At 40.2% G+C, this 15,462-nt stretch overlaps 1 protein-coding gene across 4 annotated transcripts in view; it reads right to left on the bottom strand.

Annotated features, from left to right (window-relative positions):
- Nucleotides 1-15,462, bottom strand: part of BLMH (bleomycin hydrolase) — a 48,487-nt gene that overhangs the window by 26,821 nt on the left and 6,204 nt on the right. For all 4 annotated transcript variants that reach the window (XM_079903530.1, XM_079903527.1, XM_079903528.1 and 1 more), the window contains exon 6: nucleotides 14,164-14,256. In XM_079903530.1, the coding sequence (XP_079759656.1) occupies nucleotides 14,164-14,256 (93 nt within the window). The remainder of the gene's footprint in view (nucleotides 1-14,163; nucleotides 14,257-15,462) is intronic.

The following is a 15,462-nucleotide window of genomic DNA, read 5'->3' as shown; positions in this document are numbered from 1 at the left end:
ATCACTCACTACTGATACACAACAAGACCTGGGTTGCTGCTCTGCTGATTATATTTCTTATTTTTTTTAATTTTTTTTTTTCCGGTACGCGGGCCTCTCACTGTTGTGGCCTCTCCCGTTACGGAGCACAGGCTCCGACGTGCAGGTTCAGTGGCCATGGCTCACGGGCCCAGCCGCTCCGCGGCATGTGGGATCTTCCCGGACCGGGGCACAAACCTGCGTTCCCTGCATCGGCAGGCGGACTCTCAACCACTGCGCCACCAGGGAAGCCCTGCTGATTATATTTTAAGTAACAAATAATTACATACATTTTATGGATTTCCTTCCCTTTATGCTTCTAGGTTTTGCTTTGATTGTGACAGGGGTCTCTACTCGCAGAAAAGTCATTAACTTTTTGGTGGAGCTTAGATAACGACGTCTATTAAAATTATTATTAGAACAAGACTAAATTTAGTAGTAAGGTACCAGTTTTTGGGTTGTGAGACCTAAACATACTATCCAATGATGTCATAAAACCTTCAATTAGCATTATTACAATCCAAGGATATTTCAATATTTTATATTATTTTCATCTTATAGAAAGACAAAAATAGAAGTATAGAGACATACCTTCCTCTTCTGTATCAAATTTGCTTTATCTTTTAAAAAATACACACTACGATCTGCTTCTTCTTTCTCCACCCCAGGCACCACCCTAATCCAATCTTATTACCTGTATTATTTGCTCCATACATTTGTATTGATATACTCCAATACAGTCAAAAGAAACGGATCCTGTATTTATTAAGTGTGACTATTTTGTGCTAGATACTATATATCTGCTAGGTTAACTTAATTCTCACAGAACTCTCTCAAGGCATAATTTCCCCTCCTTTTTCTTTTCTTCCCCCAAAAGAGATTGAGACTCAAAGAAACTAAGTAACCTACTTAAGATCACATAGCTAGTAACTGGCAGAACCATGGTCTAAACTGACGTCACACACTGTCCAAAAAAAAAAAGTATTGCTCCATTGGTACAGGGTTTAAAACAAAAAAGGGAACATTTATTGACTGTTTTCTGTGCTGTACTACAATTTTTAAATATCATATCTCTCAATCCTCTAAAAAAAAATGGTAGGTATTGTTCACATTTTACAGATAAGGAAACCAAGGCTCAGGGAAATAAATAGCTTGACTGAAGTCCTAAAGCCAATAAATCGCAAAATTAGGATTTGAACCCAGGTCTGACCTCAGCACTATTTCTATAACACCATGAATTAAGCATTTATCGTTTACTGTAACTTTCTGAGTTTCCTATAACCTGTCTCTTACAAAAGGTCATAAACTTCTCAAGGATAAGGACCAGGTCATGGATATTTTGTATCTCCTATAGCATCTAGCACTATATCTGACCTAGATATGATAAATGATGTGAACACTGTTCCACTCTCCACCACAGGATGAATAATTTCAGAAGTACCACCCTTTCTTCAAGTCACTTCTTTGTTGAAGATTCAATAATGCTTTCCTATTACCTCCCATAACAAATCTAAACTCCATGACCTGATCTACTTGTCTTCTTTTTTTTACTTCGGCATAACATACATTCAACAGGTATGCAAAGTGCACTAATCTTACATATACAGCTCAGTTCAATTTTTTACATAGGTATACACCCATGTAACCACCATTCAAATCAATATACAGAATATTTCCAGGGTCCCAAAGGTTCCCTAGCTCCCTTCTAATCAATAACCACACCTTCCCCAAGGTAAGCATCATTTTTTTTGTTTAAGCATCATTTTGGCTTATATAACCACTGATTATTTTTGCCTGTTCTTTAATTTCATATAAATGGAATCACACAGCATATTCTTTGCTGTGTATGGCAACCTCTGTTGACATAATGCCTGTAAGATTCACTCATGGTGCTGTGGGTATCACTAATTTGTCTTTACTGCTGTGTAAATATATTATAATTTACTCACTTGTGTTGGTGGACATGTGAGTTGTTTTCAGTGTAGGGTTATCTATAAAGCAGCTAAGAATATTTTTATCCAAACGGTTTTCCAGGGGCTTGAAGGAATTTACATACTCTCCAGCAAAGGAAGGGAGTTCCAGTGGTTCTAACAATACATTCTTGCCGAGCCTGGCACTGTATTTTTAATTTTAGCCATTTTGGTGGGTGAGTAATGGTATCCCCAATGTGGCTTTAGCTTGCATTTCTCTGATGAACACGGCTGGATTTTAAAGGCTCTCTGTAACTTCACCCAACCTTATTTCCCATCACGGAGCCTGCTCACCCGTCAGGCCTGTCTATGTCTCTCCTTACTGTCCACTCAATGCACTCAGCTCGCTGTCACCTTCATAACTTTACTGTCTCTTCTGTTCCTCAAAACCCAATCCTACTCCCATGCTATAAAACTCAGTGCAGGGAATTCCCTGGCGGTTCAGTGGCTAAGACTCCACACTTTCACTGCCGAGGGCCCGAGTTCAATCCCTGGTCAGAGGACTAAGACCCCGCAAGCCATGTGGCACAGCCAAAAAACAAAAATTAAAAAAAAAAAAAAAAAAAGCTCAGTGCAGGATGACCCTTTTCCAGAAAGTTTTCACTAATTAAATTTTTATGTCAGAAGTATTCAGAGAAGGGAGAAATTAGTGTGAGCTAGAAAAATTAACATTTGATTCCATAGTGTCATTTGTGTTTCTCTACTGTCTCCCCTGCTAGACTTAATCTACCAGGGACAGAAACTAGACCTTAGACGTATCCCAACAAACACTAGAAGAACCACATTAAAAACAGTTTTCTTAAATTAAAAGTTCTTCTCCAGTGACTGGTGTAAAACTTAAATTTAGGAGTTCAAACTGGGCAGACCCTAAAAGCAGAACAAAAGGGAAGGCTTAGAGAATAAAACAAAGCTATAGCCTGTAAGAAATAAACCTTTCCTTCCCCTCCTCTCCTTGGACCCCAACTCTGGAGAACTCTGCTGTCCTTAACCTGATAGACCCCACCCTCTTCCCTCACTTTACCCTCCACTCCCTTCAGAAATGTTGGCTCCTGCCTCTGCTCTAGAAAGAATCACCAGAGAATGATCTATGACGGCCTGATTTCTTAACACGCCCAACCCCACCACTTTCAGCCAGAAAGACCACTTAAGGAGCTTAGTTTTTGACACTCCTTAGCTGTACATTAGTAGTTGTTTTGAGTAGCCAGGACTTCTCCCAACTGACCTTTAGGTAAATTCATTAGATACCCCAGTCCCTATCGGGCTTTAGGGAACACACGTCCAAGATCCCCCAATTCTGAATCGGCATCCATATGTTATCATCAGCCACTGAAATTGTATTTATCTCTCTTCATCATCTCCAGTGCATTCATTCTAGGCCTCAAAAAGCCTTGGGACAGACTGGAACCTGATACCAAGACTCAAACTTATTCTCTGAACCAAAGCTAGAAAACTAGATGTAGGCCTGCCTATGACATTAGGCCTATAATTAAGGATAAAAAGACTCTTAATTCATGTGTTATTTTGGAAGACAGAGCCTGACTCTACCATCTTAACAGAAACAGATTAGCCTACAGATGAAGTTATGTTTGCCTTTCATTTTATGTTTTGTTTCCCAAGAGAGAATCTTCCTTTACTAGGATTTACTTTGTGTTTTATAAGCCTGAACAGCTGCTCCTTAAACCACCTCTTTTTTTTTTTTTTTTTTTTTTTGCGGTACGCGGGCCTCTCACCGCTGTGGCCTCTCCCGTTGTGGAGCACAGGCTCCGGACGCACAGGCTCAGCAGCCATGGCTCACGGGCCCAGCCGCTCCGCAGCATGTGGGATCTTCCCGGACCGGGGCACGAACCCGTGTCCCCTGCATCGGCAGGCGGACTCTCAACCACTGCGCCACCAGGGAAGCCCCACCTCTCTTCTAATGTTGTATCATTCTCAGGTTGGTTTCTAGTACAGAAAAGCAGCAGCAGGGTATCACATTAGCAACTGTAATTGAGCTAATCTAGCCATGGACTAATGAGCTCTGTCTGGGATTCATAAGGACCAGAGAGTCGTTTTGTATTTGCTCAGCACCAAGGCCACAAATGGCACCTTTCATCATGAGGACACTGGTAACTAAAGACAATGACAGTGAAAGTATATAATCAGAACATGTTTAAATAAAGAAGGTTTTATAGACTTAAATGATGTGTATTTTTAACTAGTAATCATTGTCACATGTGTATGAACATTTTATATGGAGTCATCTTGATTAATTCTCAGTCACCCAAGGGTGGTTTATTCAGTTCAGTTAGGCTCTGGCCAAAAAAAGGAGGCTAGGGCTAGGCCTAATGAAGATTTAAGACAACTAAGTGAATTTCTGTTTACTTTTAAACACATTCTAAATATAAATGAGTGTTTTACACTATAATTTACATATACCTCATTATGCATTTGACTCCCTATCTAAAGTAAAAAGTGTTAAATCATTCCTTCCTTCTCCCCAAAAATGCATTGAAGGAAACCTGCATTTTAGTTATCTAAATGAATTCTACGATTAATCTTTTTGGAATACAAATACTTATGCCCTACTGCATATGATTTATAAATCTGAAGTTTTATCAAAGGTACACATAAGGCATGAATGAGGATAAGGGTGACATCTCTTTCTCTTGGATTTTAGTAAAACTGTAATTTGAGACATGTTGCTTTGTTTACCATGACTATAATTATCCAAAGCCATTCAGATTCAAGTCAGTTTATAACACTTTGGAAGGAATATTTGGCTCCAAGTCAACTAACAATAGTTAAACAAGCTCTAATTTTTAAAAACTCTCCAAAGTATAGTCTCCAGGGCCCCTGCTGATACTACATTTCTTGATAAGAGACTGCTGTTCTGAAATAATATTCCCGGTTCCCAAAGTACAAAGCTGGCAGTGAGCTTTGGATATCTGAGTCTGCTCTCTGGTGGGCAACTTGGGAGTGTCACCTGTTTCTCACAAGATGCACTTGGTATTCAGGACAAAAAAAGATACTGGACGCTGAACACAAGTCATTATGCAGAACTGAATACTGGTAAATAATAAAACCAGGAAAGGGAATGGAAAAAAGAAAAAGGACACAGAAAGCATGAAATACAGGACATAGGGAAAGAATGTGTAACCCCAATTTAAAGACAAATGATGTGGGATGGAGTCAATTCCTATACCCATGGCTAAACTGGAGACAGACATCAAGTGAGAGGAGGAAGGCAGGATGCAATAGTTGAGAGTCAGTCATGAATACTTAGAAGGGTGAGAGTTGAAAGCCAGCTACAGGCAGACGCAGAATGGAGGAAACTGTAATAATTAGAAATGTTAGAATGGGAAGGTAGTGCAATGGTAACAACCAAGCTACCTGAAATGGAGCAAAATTGGTAAAGCTAAAAGATTTCAGTGCTTGGAATGATTACTGCAGAAGTGACAGAATATTAGAATCTTCATTTGTATTTACAATACTGTATTGCCTAGTAAAGTCTAAAGCACTGTAGAAATATTACTTACTTCTATTGTTATAAAAACACAAAGCTACAGTGCCATTAAGAAATCACCTACTCTGACTTTTTAGTTTCACTGATGGAGAAATTAGGCTCATAGGTAAAATGACCTATTGATCACAGAGTAGAATGACTGCAAGGACACAAAAGTGGTCAAAGAATATAGCTGAACTTTGAAGAAAGTTCAGTGCTAATGGTAAATGAACCAGTTACAAGAGGGAAGGCGTAGAGACCTTAGTGACTGCTGATAAAGCAGAGAAAGGAGAGAGAAGACAGCTCTCTACTGCTTTCTGGTGGGGAATGAAAGAAAGGCAAGGATCTGTTTTAAAAACAAAAATCTTACCTGTGCCTGCAAAAGCAGGCAGAGGAGGAGATACTTTCTGGAGGCACCAAATATATTTTCAGGCAGGGAAAGACATAAAAAGGTACACTTAAGGGGTATGTGCCCTTCTGTGATGTTAAGGAAAATGAGGTCACACAGATGATAACTAAGAGTCAAATGATCATCTTGAGACTCCTTCTAGAGTGGTGGCTGAATCAAAGAAATAGTTAGAAATTCAGACTCTCTAGTCCCACCCAGACCTACTGAATCAATCTGCACTTTAACAAGATCCTCAGGGGATTCAACTGTACATTAAAGTTCGAAAGCACTACTTTAGAGCACATTTATTCTTTCCCTCCTCCAAAACCCTGCTTCTTCAATTACTGCTTCTCTCATTCGCATCTGCTATCCCTTACCACACACAGGTTTCCTCATCACTGCCAAAAAGCCCTCTCTCCTATCTGTAAGCCCTCCCACTTCAGACACCATACATCACTCCAATTCTTCCCTCTTCCTTGTCCTCCACATCAGCAAGTCCTGACAGTTTCACTTCCAAGATACACCCCCAAATGTATTCATTTCTCTTAATCCTCACTCTCATCAATCTGGTCAGAACCACTAGGATATCTCATCTATACAACCACAAGAGCCTCCTAACTGGTCTCCCTACCTCCTCTCCCACTGTTTTACCATCCATTCTCAAAACAGCCAGAGTGTCATATTTTTAAAACAAAAATTAAACCATGTCACTCCTCAGCTTAAATTCCCTGGTGCCTAGCTCACTTAGAATAAAATGCAATATCCTTACCATGGCTCACAGGTGCTATATTAGCCGGTTCTCATTTCCTCTGAAATCTATTCCAGCCATTCCCACTCTCTTTCCAAGCTCGAATCACACTGCCTTCTTTCTGTTCCTCAAAAATACCAAGCTTCCTCCTGTCTTAGGGCTTTTGCACCCACTGTCTCCTCAGCCTGCTATGCTCTATGTCCAGATCTCTGAATGGATGGATTCTTCCTGCTATTCATATCTCAGCACATATTTGACCTCAGAAAGGCCTTTTTAGTTTTTTGGCTGTGCCACGTCTTGCAGGATCTTAGTTCCCTGACCAGAGATTGAACCCCGGGGCCACAGCTGTAAAAGCCAAGCCCTAACACTGGACTGCCAGGGAGCCTTTCTTAACCACCCTATCAATCACCACATTCTATGTTCTTCAGAGTACATATCACATCAGATTGTTTATTTACTTGTGTATCGTCTGTCTCCCTCCACTAGTATGTAAAATCCATGTGAGCAGGGACCAGGTCTGTTTCAGTCATCACTGCCCCCACAGTGCTTAGAACATGCTTAATATTTAGTAGGTACTCAATGAATACTTATGGAATGAATGCGTATCAACTTCTCTCCTCCGCACTGCCGAGCTTCTTGAAACTCCCTGCCTCTCCGTGCCGTGGTCTGACTCCTCTCCACCTAGCTCCTTCCCTTCTCCATTCCACACACCCCTACTCAGGAATCAGCAGCCTTTCCTCAGTCCTCAGAGTCTCTGGCCTGTCTGCAGCATCTGACACTGATGACCAGCACCTACATCACACAGTTCTGGCACTCACTTTTATAGAAATAGAAGTTTTATGGAAACGGATTATTTTCCAGAATTCTTTACTCAGACCTATTCTATCCTTCCATTCTCCCTCAGGAATTTCAAAAATTCACAAGGCTTCAGCCAACTGTACTAGCATCACTATCACTTTTCTAGATCATTTTCTTTCCTGAACTTTGGAATTATTTCCATATGCTTGAAACCCATTTCCAACTGGACAGTGCCTTGGGACTAGGCACTCTGAAGTCAGTATTTCTCCTCTTCACGGTGGCCTCTGAAAAGAGCTTCTCTTACTGACGTGTGCGACCCACAGCAGCATTCTCCCAGTTGCCAGGCTTAAAACCTTAAAGTCATTTGTAATGATGAACGCTTGGCAGATACGTTGCCAAGTGCTACGGATTTTTCCTCTGAGATGTCTCACATTTCTCTCACTTCCATTTCTATCTTCACTATCCTCGTTCAGGCCAAATTAGTACCACCTGGACTGCTGCAGCTTCTAACTGGTCTTCCTACCTCTCTTCCTTCCAGTTTCACCTATTTAACTAACAATCGCCTGAAGTGCAGCTTTACTTCAAAAGGGAAATGCAATTTGTGAATATAATCTATTTCCTTTAAGAACCTCAAGGGAAAGGTTAGTCCCCTATTCAGTGTCAGAAATGTCCTCTACGACTATCAAAATAATAATTCCTTTCCTCTTCCAGAATCCAAAAGAGAAGACCATATTAGAAAATGTGACTTCTTAGCAGCAGTGGCTCTTAAGCCAGAATCACCTGAGAAGCTTTTTTTTTTTTTTTTTTTTTTTTGCGGTACACGGGCCTTTCACTGTTGTAGCCTCTCCCGTTGCGGAGCACAGGCTCCGGACGCGCAGGCTCAGCGGCCATGGCTCACGGGCCCAGCTGCTCCGTGGCATGTGGGATCTTCCCAGACCGGGGCACGAACCCGTGTCCCCTGCATCGGCAGGTAGACTCTCAACCACTGCGCCACCAGGGAAGCCCACCTGAGAAGCTTTTAATGGTACAGATGCCACAATTCGACAAATGCCAAAACAAAATTCACCAGGAAAACAATAAGAGAACAATGAGATGGGGCTAACTCTACAAACACTAAAACACTGTAAATAGCTTCAGTAACTAAAATACAGAGTTACTGGCAGATGAATAAACACACTAAACGAACAGAATTGCATGCCTGGAGACTTTAGAAATGATAGATGGCATCTCAAATTAAGGGGTAGGGAGAGGATGGACTATTTGAAAAGATGTGGGTCAACTGGGTAGCCTTGAGAGGAAAAAAGTTAGATCCATACCTCATACCCTATGCCAGGATAAATTCTAAATGGATCAGAGATTCAAACACAAAAATCAAACCAATAAGTACTAGAAGAAAAATTCTTTTTTGAGAAAAGCTTTTCTAATTAAAAACCATAAAAAATTTCAAATTTGACTATATATAAGTAAAAAATTCTGCATAGGGCTTTCCTGGTGGCACAGTGGTTGAGAATCTGCCTACTAATGCAGGGGACATGGGTTCGAGCCCTGGTCTGGGAGGATCCCACATGCCGTGGAGCAACTAGGCCCGTGAGCCACAACTACTGAGCCTGCATGTCTGGAGCCCGTGCTTCACAACAAGAGAGGCCGCGATAGTGAGAGGCCCGTGCACCGCGATGAAGAGTGGGCCCTGCTTGCCACAACTAGAGAAAGCCCTCGCACAGAAACGAAGACCCAACACAGCAAAAATAAATAATAAAATTAATTAATAAACTCCTACCCTCAACATCTTCTTAAAAAAAAAAAAATTCTGCATAGCAAAAAAAAAGCATATCACAGAGAAGCAACAAACTAAGAAAAAAATTTTGCATCTCATATCACAATGGGCTAATTTCTGTAACATTTAAGGAATACCTAGAAATTGATAAAAGACCAAGAAAAAAAACAAGGATAAGAATACATAGTTCACAGAACAGATGCTTAGCCCCACTCAAAGTAAGAAAATATAAATTAAAATTACAATGAGACAGTTTATCTATCAGACTGTTTACCTGTCAACTGTGTACCTTATCAGATCGGTAAGGATCCGATTGTTTGATAAATGCACTGCCTTGATAAATCTAAAGGGAAACAGGTTCTGTTAGATATTGCTGATGAGAGCGTAAACTGATAGACCCTCCAAAGAGGTTAATTTGGCATTATATATCAAAATTACAAATGTATATTCTCCCTGACTCAAAAATTCTATTTCTATTATGTTTTTTAAAAAAGAAATCTCTGGAAGGATGACTAACAGCTAAAACTAATAACAAAAACTAATAAAACTAATTTGGGGGTACATGGTAATTGGAAGGATGGAGAATAGGGTGAGAAGACTTCTCACTGTATATCTTCTTCTATTTTTGATATTTATGCTAAGTGAAATGTCAGACAGAAAAATACTGTATGATATCACTTACATGTGGAATCTAAAAGATACAACAAACTAGTGAATGTAACAAAAAAAAAACAGACTCACAGATACAGAGAACAAACAAGTGATTACCAGTGTATGTGGGGGGAGGGGCAATATAGGGACAGAGAGTGGGAGGCACAAACTAATGGGTGTAAGACAAGCTCAAGGATGCACTGTACAACATGGCGGATATAGCCAATATCTTATAATAACTGTAAATGGAAAGTAACCTTTAAAAATTGTATTAAAAGAAACTATAGGCTTTAGAGAAAGACAAAGAAAATGAAAAAAACAAGTTATAAAACAGTGTATAGGATCCCTTTTTAAAGCTATTTTTATATGATCTTAAATGAAAAAAATATGGAAGAAAATGCACCAGAGTGTTAGCAGTGATAACCTTTGGCTCACAAGGACTTTCTATGTCATCCTTCCCTGTGTTAGTATGTAATTTCTTATATTTATAAAGTTTAAAAGCACAAGCATTATTCATGCTCCTGGTGTAACACTCAAAAGCCTCTAATGTGCAACAGGGTAGAATGATTAGCAAATGTAATTCAAATATGTTGTATGTTTCAAACTAAGAAGTTAATTGTTCAGTTGAAAAAATAAACGGGTATACCTCCAAAAGAAAGATAACTAGGCCCTAATCTCAAGGAAAATGACCTTGACCTTAGGTCTGAAGCAAGCCTAAGCCCATATATTGTTTTTCTGGTTTTTTTGAGGTACGCGGGCCTCTCACTCTTGTGGCCTCTTCCGTTGCAGAGCACAGGCTCCGGACGCACAGGCTCAGCGGCCATGGCTCACGGGCCCAGCCGCTCCGCGGCATGTGGGATCTTCCCGGACCGGGGCACGAACCCGTGTCCCCTGCATCGGCAGGCGGACTCTCAACCACTGTGCCACCAGGGAAGCCCCCATATATTGTTTTTAAGAGCTGAGAGCCACTGCTATAGAATTTCCTGAGTAAATCATAATGACTCCCTGTCTCTTCCTATGGCACTGATAAATATTGTTTCTGGTCTTTGTTTTATGTTTTGCTTTTTGTTTTGGTAGAGAATTGGTAGAGAATTTGGTAGAGAATACACTTAATAATCCTAAGGGAATCTGGAGGCTAAAAGAGAGTAGACACACTAAGAAAACACTACAACAGAAGTGACTACACTGGGGGCTTCCCTGGTGGCACAGTGGTTGAGAGTCCACCTGCCGATGCAGTGGACACGGGTTCGTGCCCCGGTCCGGGAAGATCCCACATGCCGCGGAGCGGCTGGGCCCGTGAGCCATGGCCGCTGAGCCTGCGCGTCAGGAGCCTGTGCTCTGCAATGGGAGAGGCCACACAGTGATACCACAAAAAAAAAAAAAAAAAAGAAGTGACTACACGGTTCCAGATCTGCCTTGCCTGTCATCACAACAAACAACCTGCCTTTCTCTTCTCTTAGAAAGAATGCCTTTAGCATAAATACATTTCATTCGAAGCTATCTGAGCTTCATGGCTGTTAAGTCATCATTTTGATGTGCCTACAAGGCTAGGCAAAACATACGTACTAATTTGTGGCTTTAAAACCACAGCTAGACTCTTCATTACATAAGAGTCAGGTTAAATAAAGAATTATCTATGGGATGTAAAAATCTAAAGACCTATACCACACAGAATTCTGTAGTCAACAGTTTACCTAGAATCATTAAGTAAACAACTCTATTTATAAAACATCCATACTCAGGACTTGGTAAGGCAGTGGTGTACTATTTTTCCAAGGTTAAGAACAGGAGAAAAATGGTATGTGAAATATACCTGCCCTAATTCTTTTTTTTTTTTTTTTCTTTTGGCCGCACCACACCACATGTGGGATCCTAGTTCCCCAACAAGGGATCGAACCTGCGCCCCCTGCACTGGAAGTGCAGAGTCTTAACCACTGGACCACCAGGGAAGTGAACCTGCCCTAATTCTTATCAGCTAATCCCAGAGTCAGAACATGGATTTTAGACATATCATTTAAAAGATCATTAAAGCAAACATCTTAAGCCAACAGAATGCTTGTTTTTTGCAATAAGTATTATCTGAGCCTGTTTCCATGACTCTTTATAGAAACTTCATCCTTACTACACCCCACCATCTTACTATAATCATAAATAAAGGCAAATTATGCAGGAGATATGGCCTCAACAGGAGAGATCATTCCAAGGAGTAAGGGAAAAAACTAACATTTATTGGACCACTGCTATGTACCAGGCACTATGCCTTATACTCTTATACTTAATTCCTTATTTGATCCCCACAAAAATCCAATGAGAAATATATTTTAAACGCCAAACGGAATCTCCGACAGGTTAAGTATTTTATCCAAAATCTGTTAAGCTGTTAAGTGATATAGCCGGAACTGAAACCCATGTCCTACTCCAAAACCTATTTTCTTCTACTACAATCAGATACCTCTCTTAACAAAGAACACTTAAGGAGTAAATAAAGAGGTAAAAATGAGATAATTTAAATGTATCTAGCAAAATGAAACCTCTGTATTCATCCACCGAACAATATTTAAGAAATGAATATTGTATCAAGCTGGACGTGTTACACTTGAACAAATTGAGACTTCAGAGCTTCAGGAACCTGTCTCAGGTCACATGGCTGTTAAATGAGGAGATTAGATAGCCTGACTCCAGAGACCATGCTCTCGACTACACTATGCTGCCTCTCTAAAATTCAAAGGAAAACACGAGTGAAGCATTAATGTTGTGCACTGCAGTGAAAAAATTTAGGCCATCTTAATTCCATACAAACAGTCTTGAAAGGACTGTTAGTTGAGTGATTCCTAGTAATGGGCCCACTAGATGAAAAAGGGAAAGGTTTGTACTTTTCTCAAAGTGATTTCACAGTTTTATACATATTCATCTGGATTATAAATAGTATTTAATAATAAAGATTTTTAACTGCCTTGATAATAAATATTACTGCCTTATATCTAATGCTTTTTAAGTTTTCCAAAATGTTTTCACATACATTAATTTAACTGTTATAACCATTGATAGCTTCTCATCTTTATTCCTGTAGAATAAAACCAAAAGACCTGGCATCTACTTAAGATCCCTCACAGCTCTGCCTTTCTAGCTTAATTTACTACCAAACACACTCACAAAATGTTATGTTTCAGCTACCCTGTTCTCTGAAGATTCCACCTTTGTTCATGCCACTGTACATGCAATTCCTGTTGTCTGGAATGGTTTTCCCAGTTACCCATCTGGTACATCTTTACTGCTCTTTCAAGAGCTGGTTCCAATATCTTCCCCATGAAACCGTCAGTTCACTGAATTAGTCACTCCCTCCTCTATGACCACCAAATCCTTTATAACACATCTCTAGCATAGGATTTATTATAATTATTCATGTGTTTCTTTTACCAAGAGATTGAGCTCCTTGAAAGTAGAGACCATGTCTTTCTCATCTTTGTATTCCCAGTGGCAAACTCATAGCACGTAGTCAATATTTATGAAATGAATAAGAGTGAATTATAGAATAATAAATTGGGAAATAGAAGATATAAGCCCCATACTAAACTGCAAAGTTTATACCTCAGCCTTTTCAGCTGTAAAATAAGTAATTTTCTTTCTTTTATTTTTTAAAGATTCTATACTTTATTTTTTATTTATTTATTTTTGGCTACATTGGGTCCTCGTTGCTGCACGCGAGCTTTCTGTAGTTGGGGCGAGCGGGGGATACTCTCTGTTGCGGTGTGTGGGCTTCTCATTGCAGTGCCTTCTCTTGTTGCGGAGCATGGGCTCTAGGCGTGCAGGTTTCAGTAGTTGTGGCACACGGGCTCAGTAGTTGTGGCTCGCAGGCTCTAGAGCACAGGCTCAGTAGTTGTGGCACACAGGCTTAGTTGCTCTGTGGCATGTGGGATCTTCCTGGACTAGGGCTCAAACCCGTGTCCCCTGCATTGGCAGGCAGATTCTTAACCAGTGCACCACCAGGGAAGCCGTTTTTTTTGGGTTTTTTTTTTTAATATTTACTTATTTATTTATTTTGGCTGCACCAGGTCTTAGTTGTGGCATGCAGGATATCTAGTTGTGGCATGCGGACTACTTAGTGGCGGCATGCATCTGGGATCTAGTTCCCTGACCAGGGCTTGAACCCAGGTCCCCCACATTGGGAGCTCAGGGTCTTACCCACTGGACCACCAGGGAAGTCCCTAAAATAAGTAATTTTCAATTCAATTCAACATTAACTACAATGACCACGCTTCCCAATCAATGTAACACATAGGAATATTCTGAGAGTTCTTTAGAAGGGACACAAAAAATCCAAATAATTGTTATTACCTCCTCCATCATGGCATCCTGTGTGGCTGAGATTTCTCCTTTGGTTGCGCCGCTGTGTACCAGGTTCCTTAATCGTATACAGAATTCTCTCATCTATGACAGAAACTTATTCAGTTACCCATATTCAACTATAAATGAGCCTAATAGACCAGTGCTAGCTCTATTTTGAAGTATAACTCAGCCAAGACCCTGGGCAAAGTTCATAAAAGCAAATGCATTTTTCCCCAACCAGTCCACTTAAACACAGAGCTAAAAACACTCTCCATAAGGAGAAAAGACATGGATCACTCCCCCAAAATACTAGATGGAACTGCTCCTGCTCTGCAACTGATCGCACCCTCTGTGATACATGTCTGGGGATGGGGAAAACATGTAATTCCATAATGCCATCGCCCTCTGAAAAAGCAAGAGACAAGCTGGTTATGCCACTAAGTCACTCTAATAGACTTTAATTTACAATTTTACTGGTTGTCCATTTCTTCCCTGTAAAATCATTGTGACCATGGCTATGCCAACCCCCAATATACTTTTCATTTTTGTTGTTTTCAATTTTGAGAGATGCCAAAGATAAAGGTGAGTCATAAACCTAACCACCGTGCTAAAGAGAATCTTGCTCCCACCTGAAATGGAATCCAATGCTATACTATTTTTTTTTTTTCAATGCTATACTATTAATGACCTTTTAGCCTGTGGATAATAATCCCCAGTTTCCTGGGTGGAAAATAACCTACTTCTAATATTGAGGAAACACATTTACAGTTTATTTTAAAATGTAGTCTTTCTCCCAGGGATGACAAATCCAATTTTAGCCTCATAGATCAAGACAGCAGATTCTGGCAACTCCCAGTTCTTAAAAAAGATGTCTGGCTGGCAGAGCAGCATCCCTGTAGGATTCACAATCCTCCTTGGGAAAATGGGTTATGTAGAGAAGAGAGAATGATTCATTAAGGCAACTGAGGCAATAAAAAGCAGTTCAGTGACTACATCAAATGTTAAGTGAATGGATAAACTACACTGATATAGATTGGGGAAGCCGCAGAACTCTGCACGCTCTTTGAGGAAGTCTTCCAAAGAGTTCTTTTTGGTTTTACTAGAACATAAAGCTGCCCCAGTCCACCTCCACTAGAACCAAGTTAGCATGCTTGTGGCTGAGAATGGGACTTTCTTTCCTCAGTACCCATAAGAAAATATTAAAATCAATAGAAATAAAAGTGGGAGATTTTTAAAGAGAAGGGAAAAAACCACCCTAATCTCAATTATTTTTAAAGTTAATATGAGACTACATTGCCTTGGATAGAC

This window comes from Stenella coeruleoalba, assembly GCF_951394435.1.
Source record: "Stenella coeruleoalba genome assembly, chromosome: 19".
NCBI classification, from domain to species: Eukaryota; Metazoa; Chordata; class Mammalia; order Artiodactyla; family Delphinidae; genus Stenella; species Stenella coeruleoalba.
The sequence above is the reverse complement of the archived record's forward strand: the minus strand, read 5'-3'. Positions and strand labels throughout refer to the sequence as shown.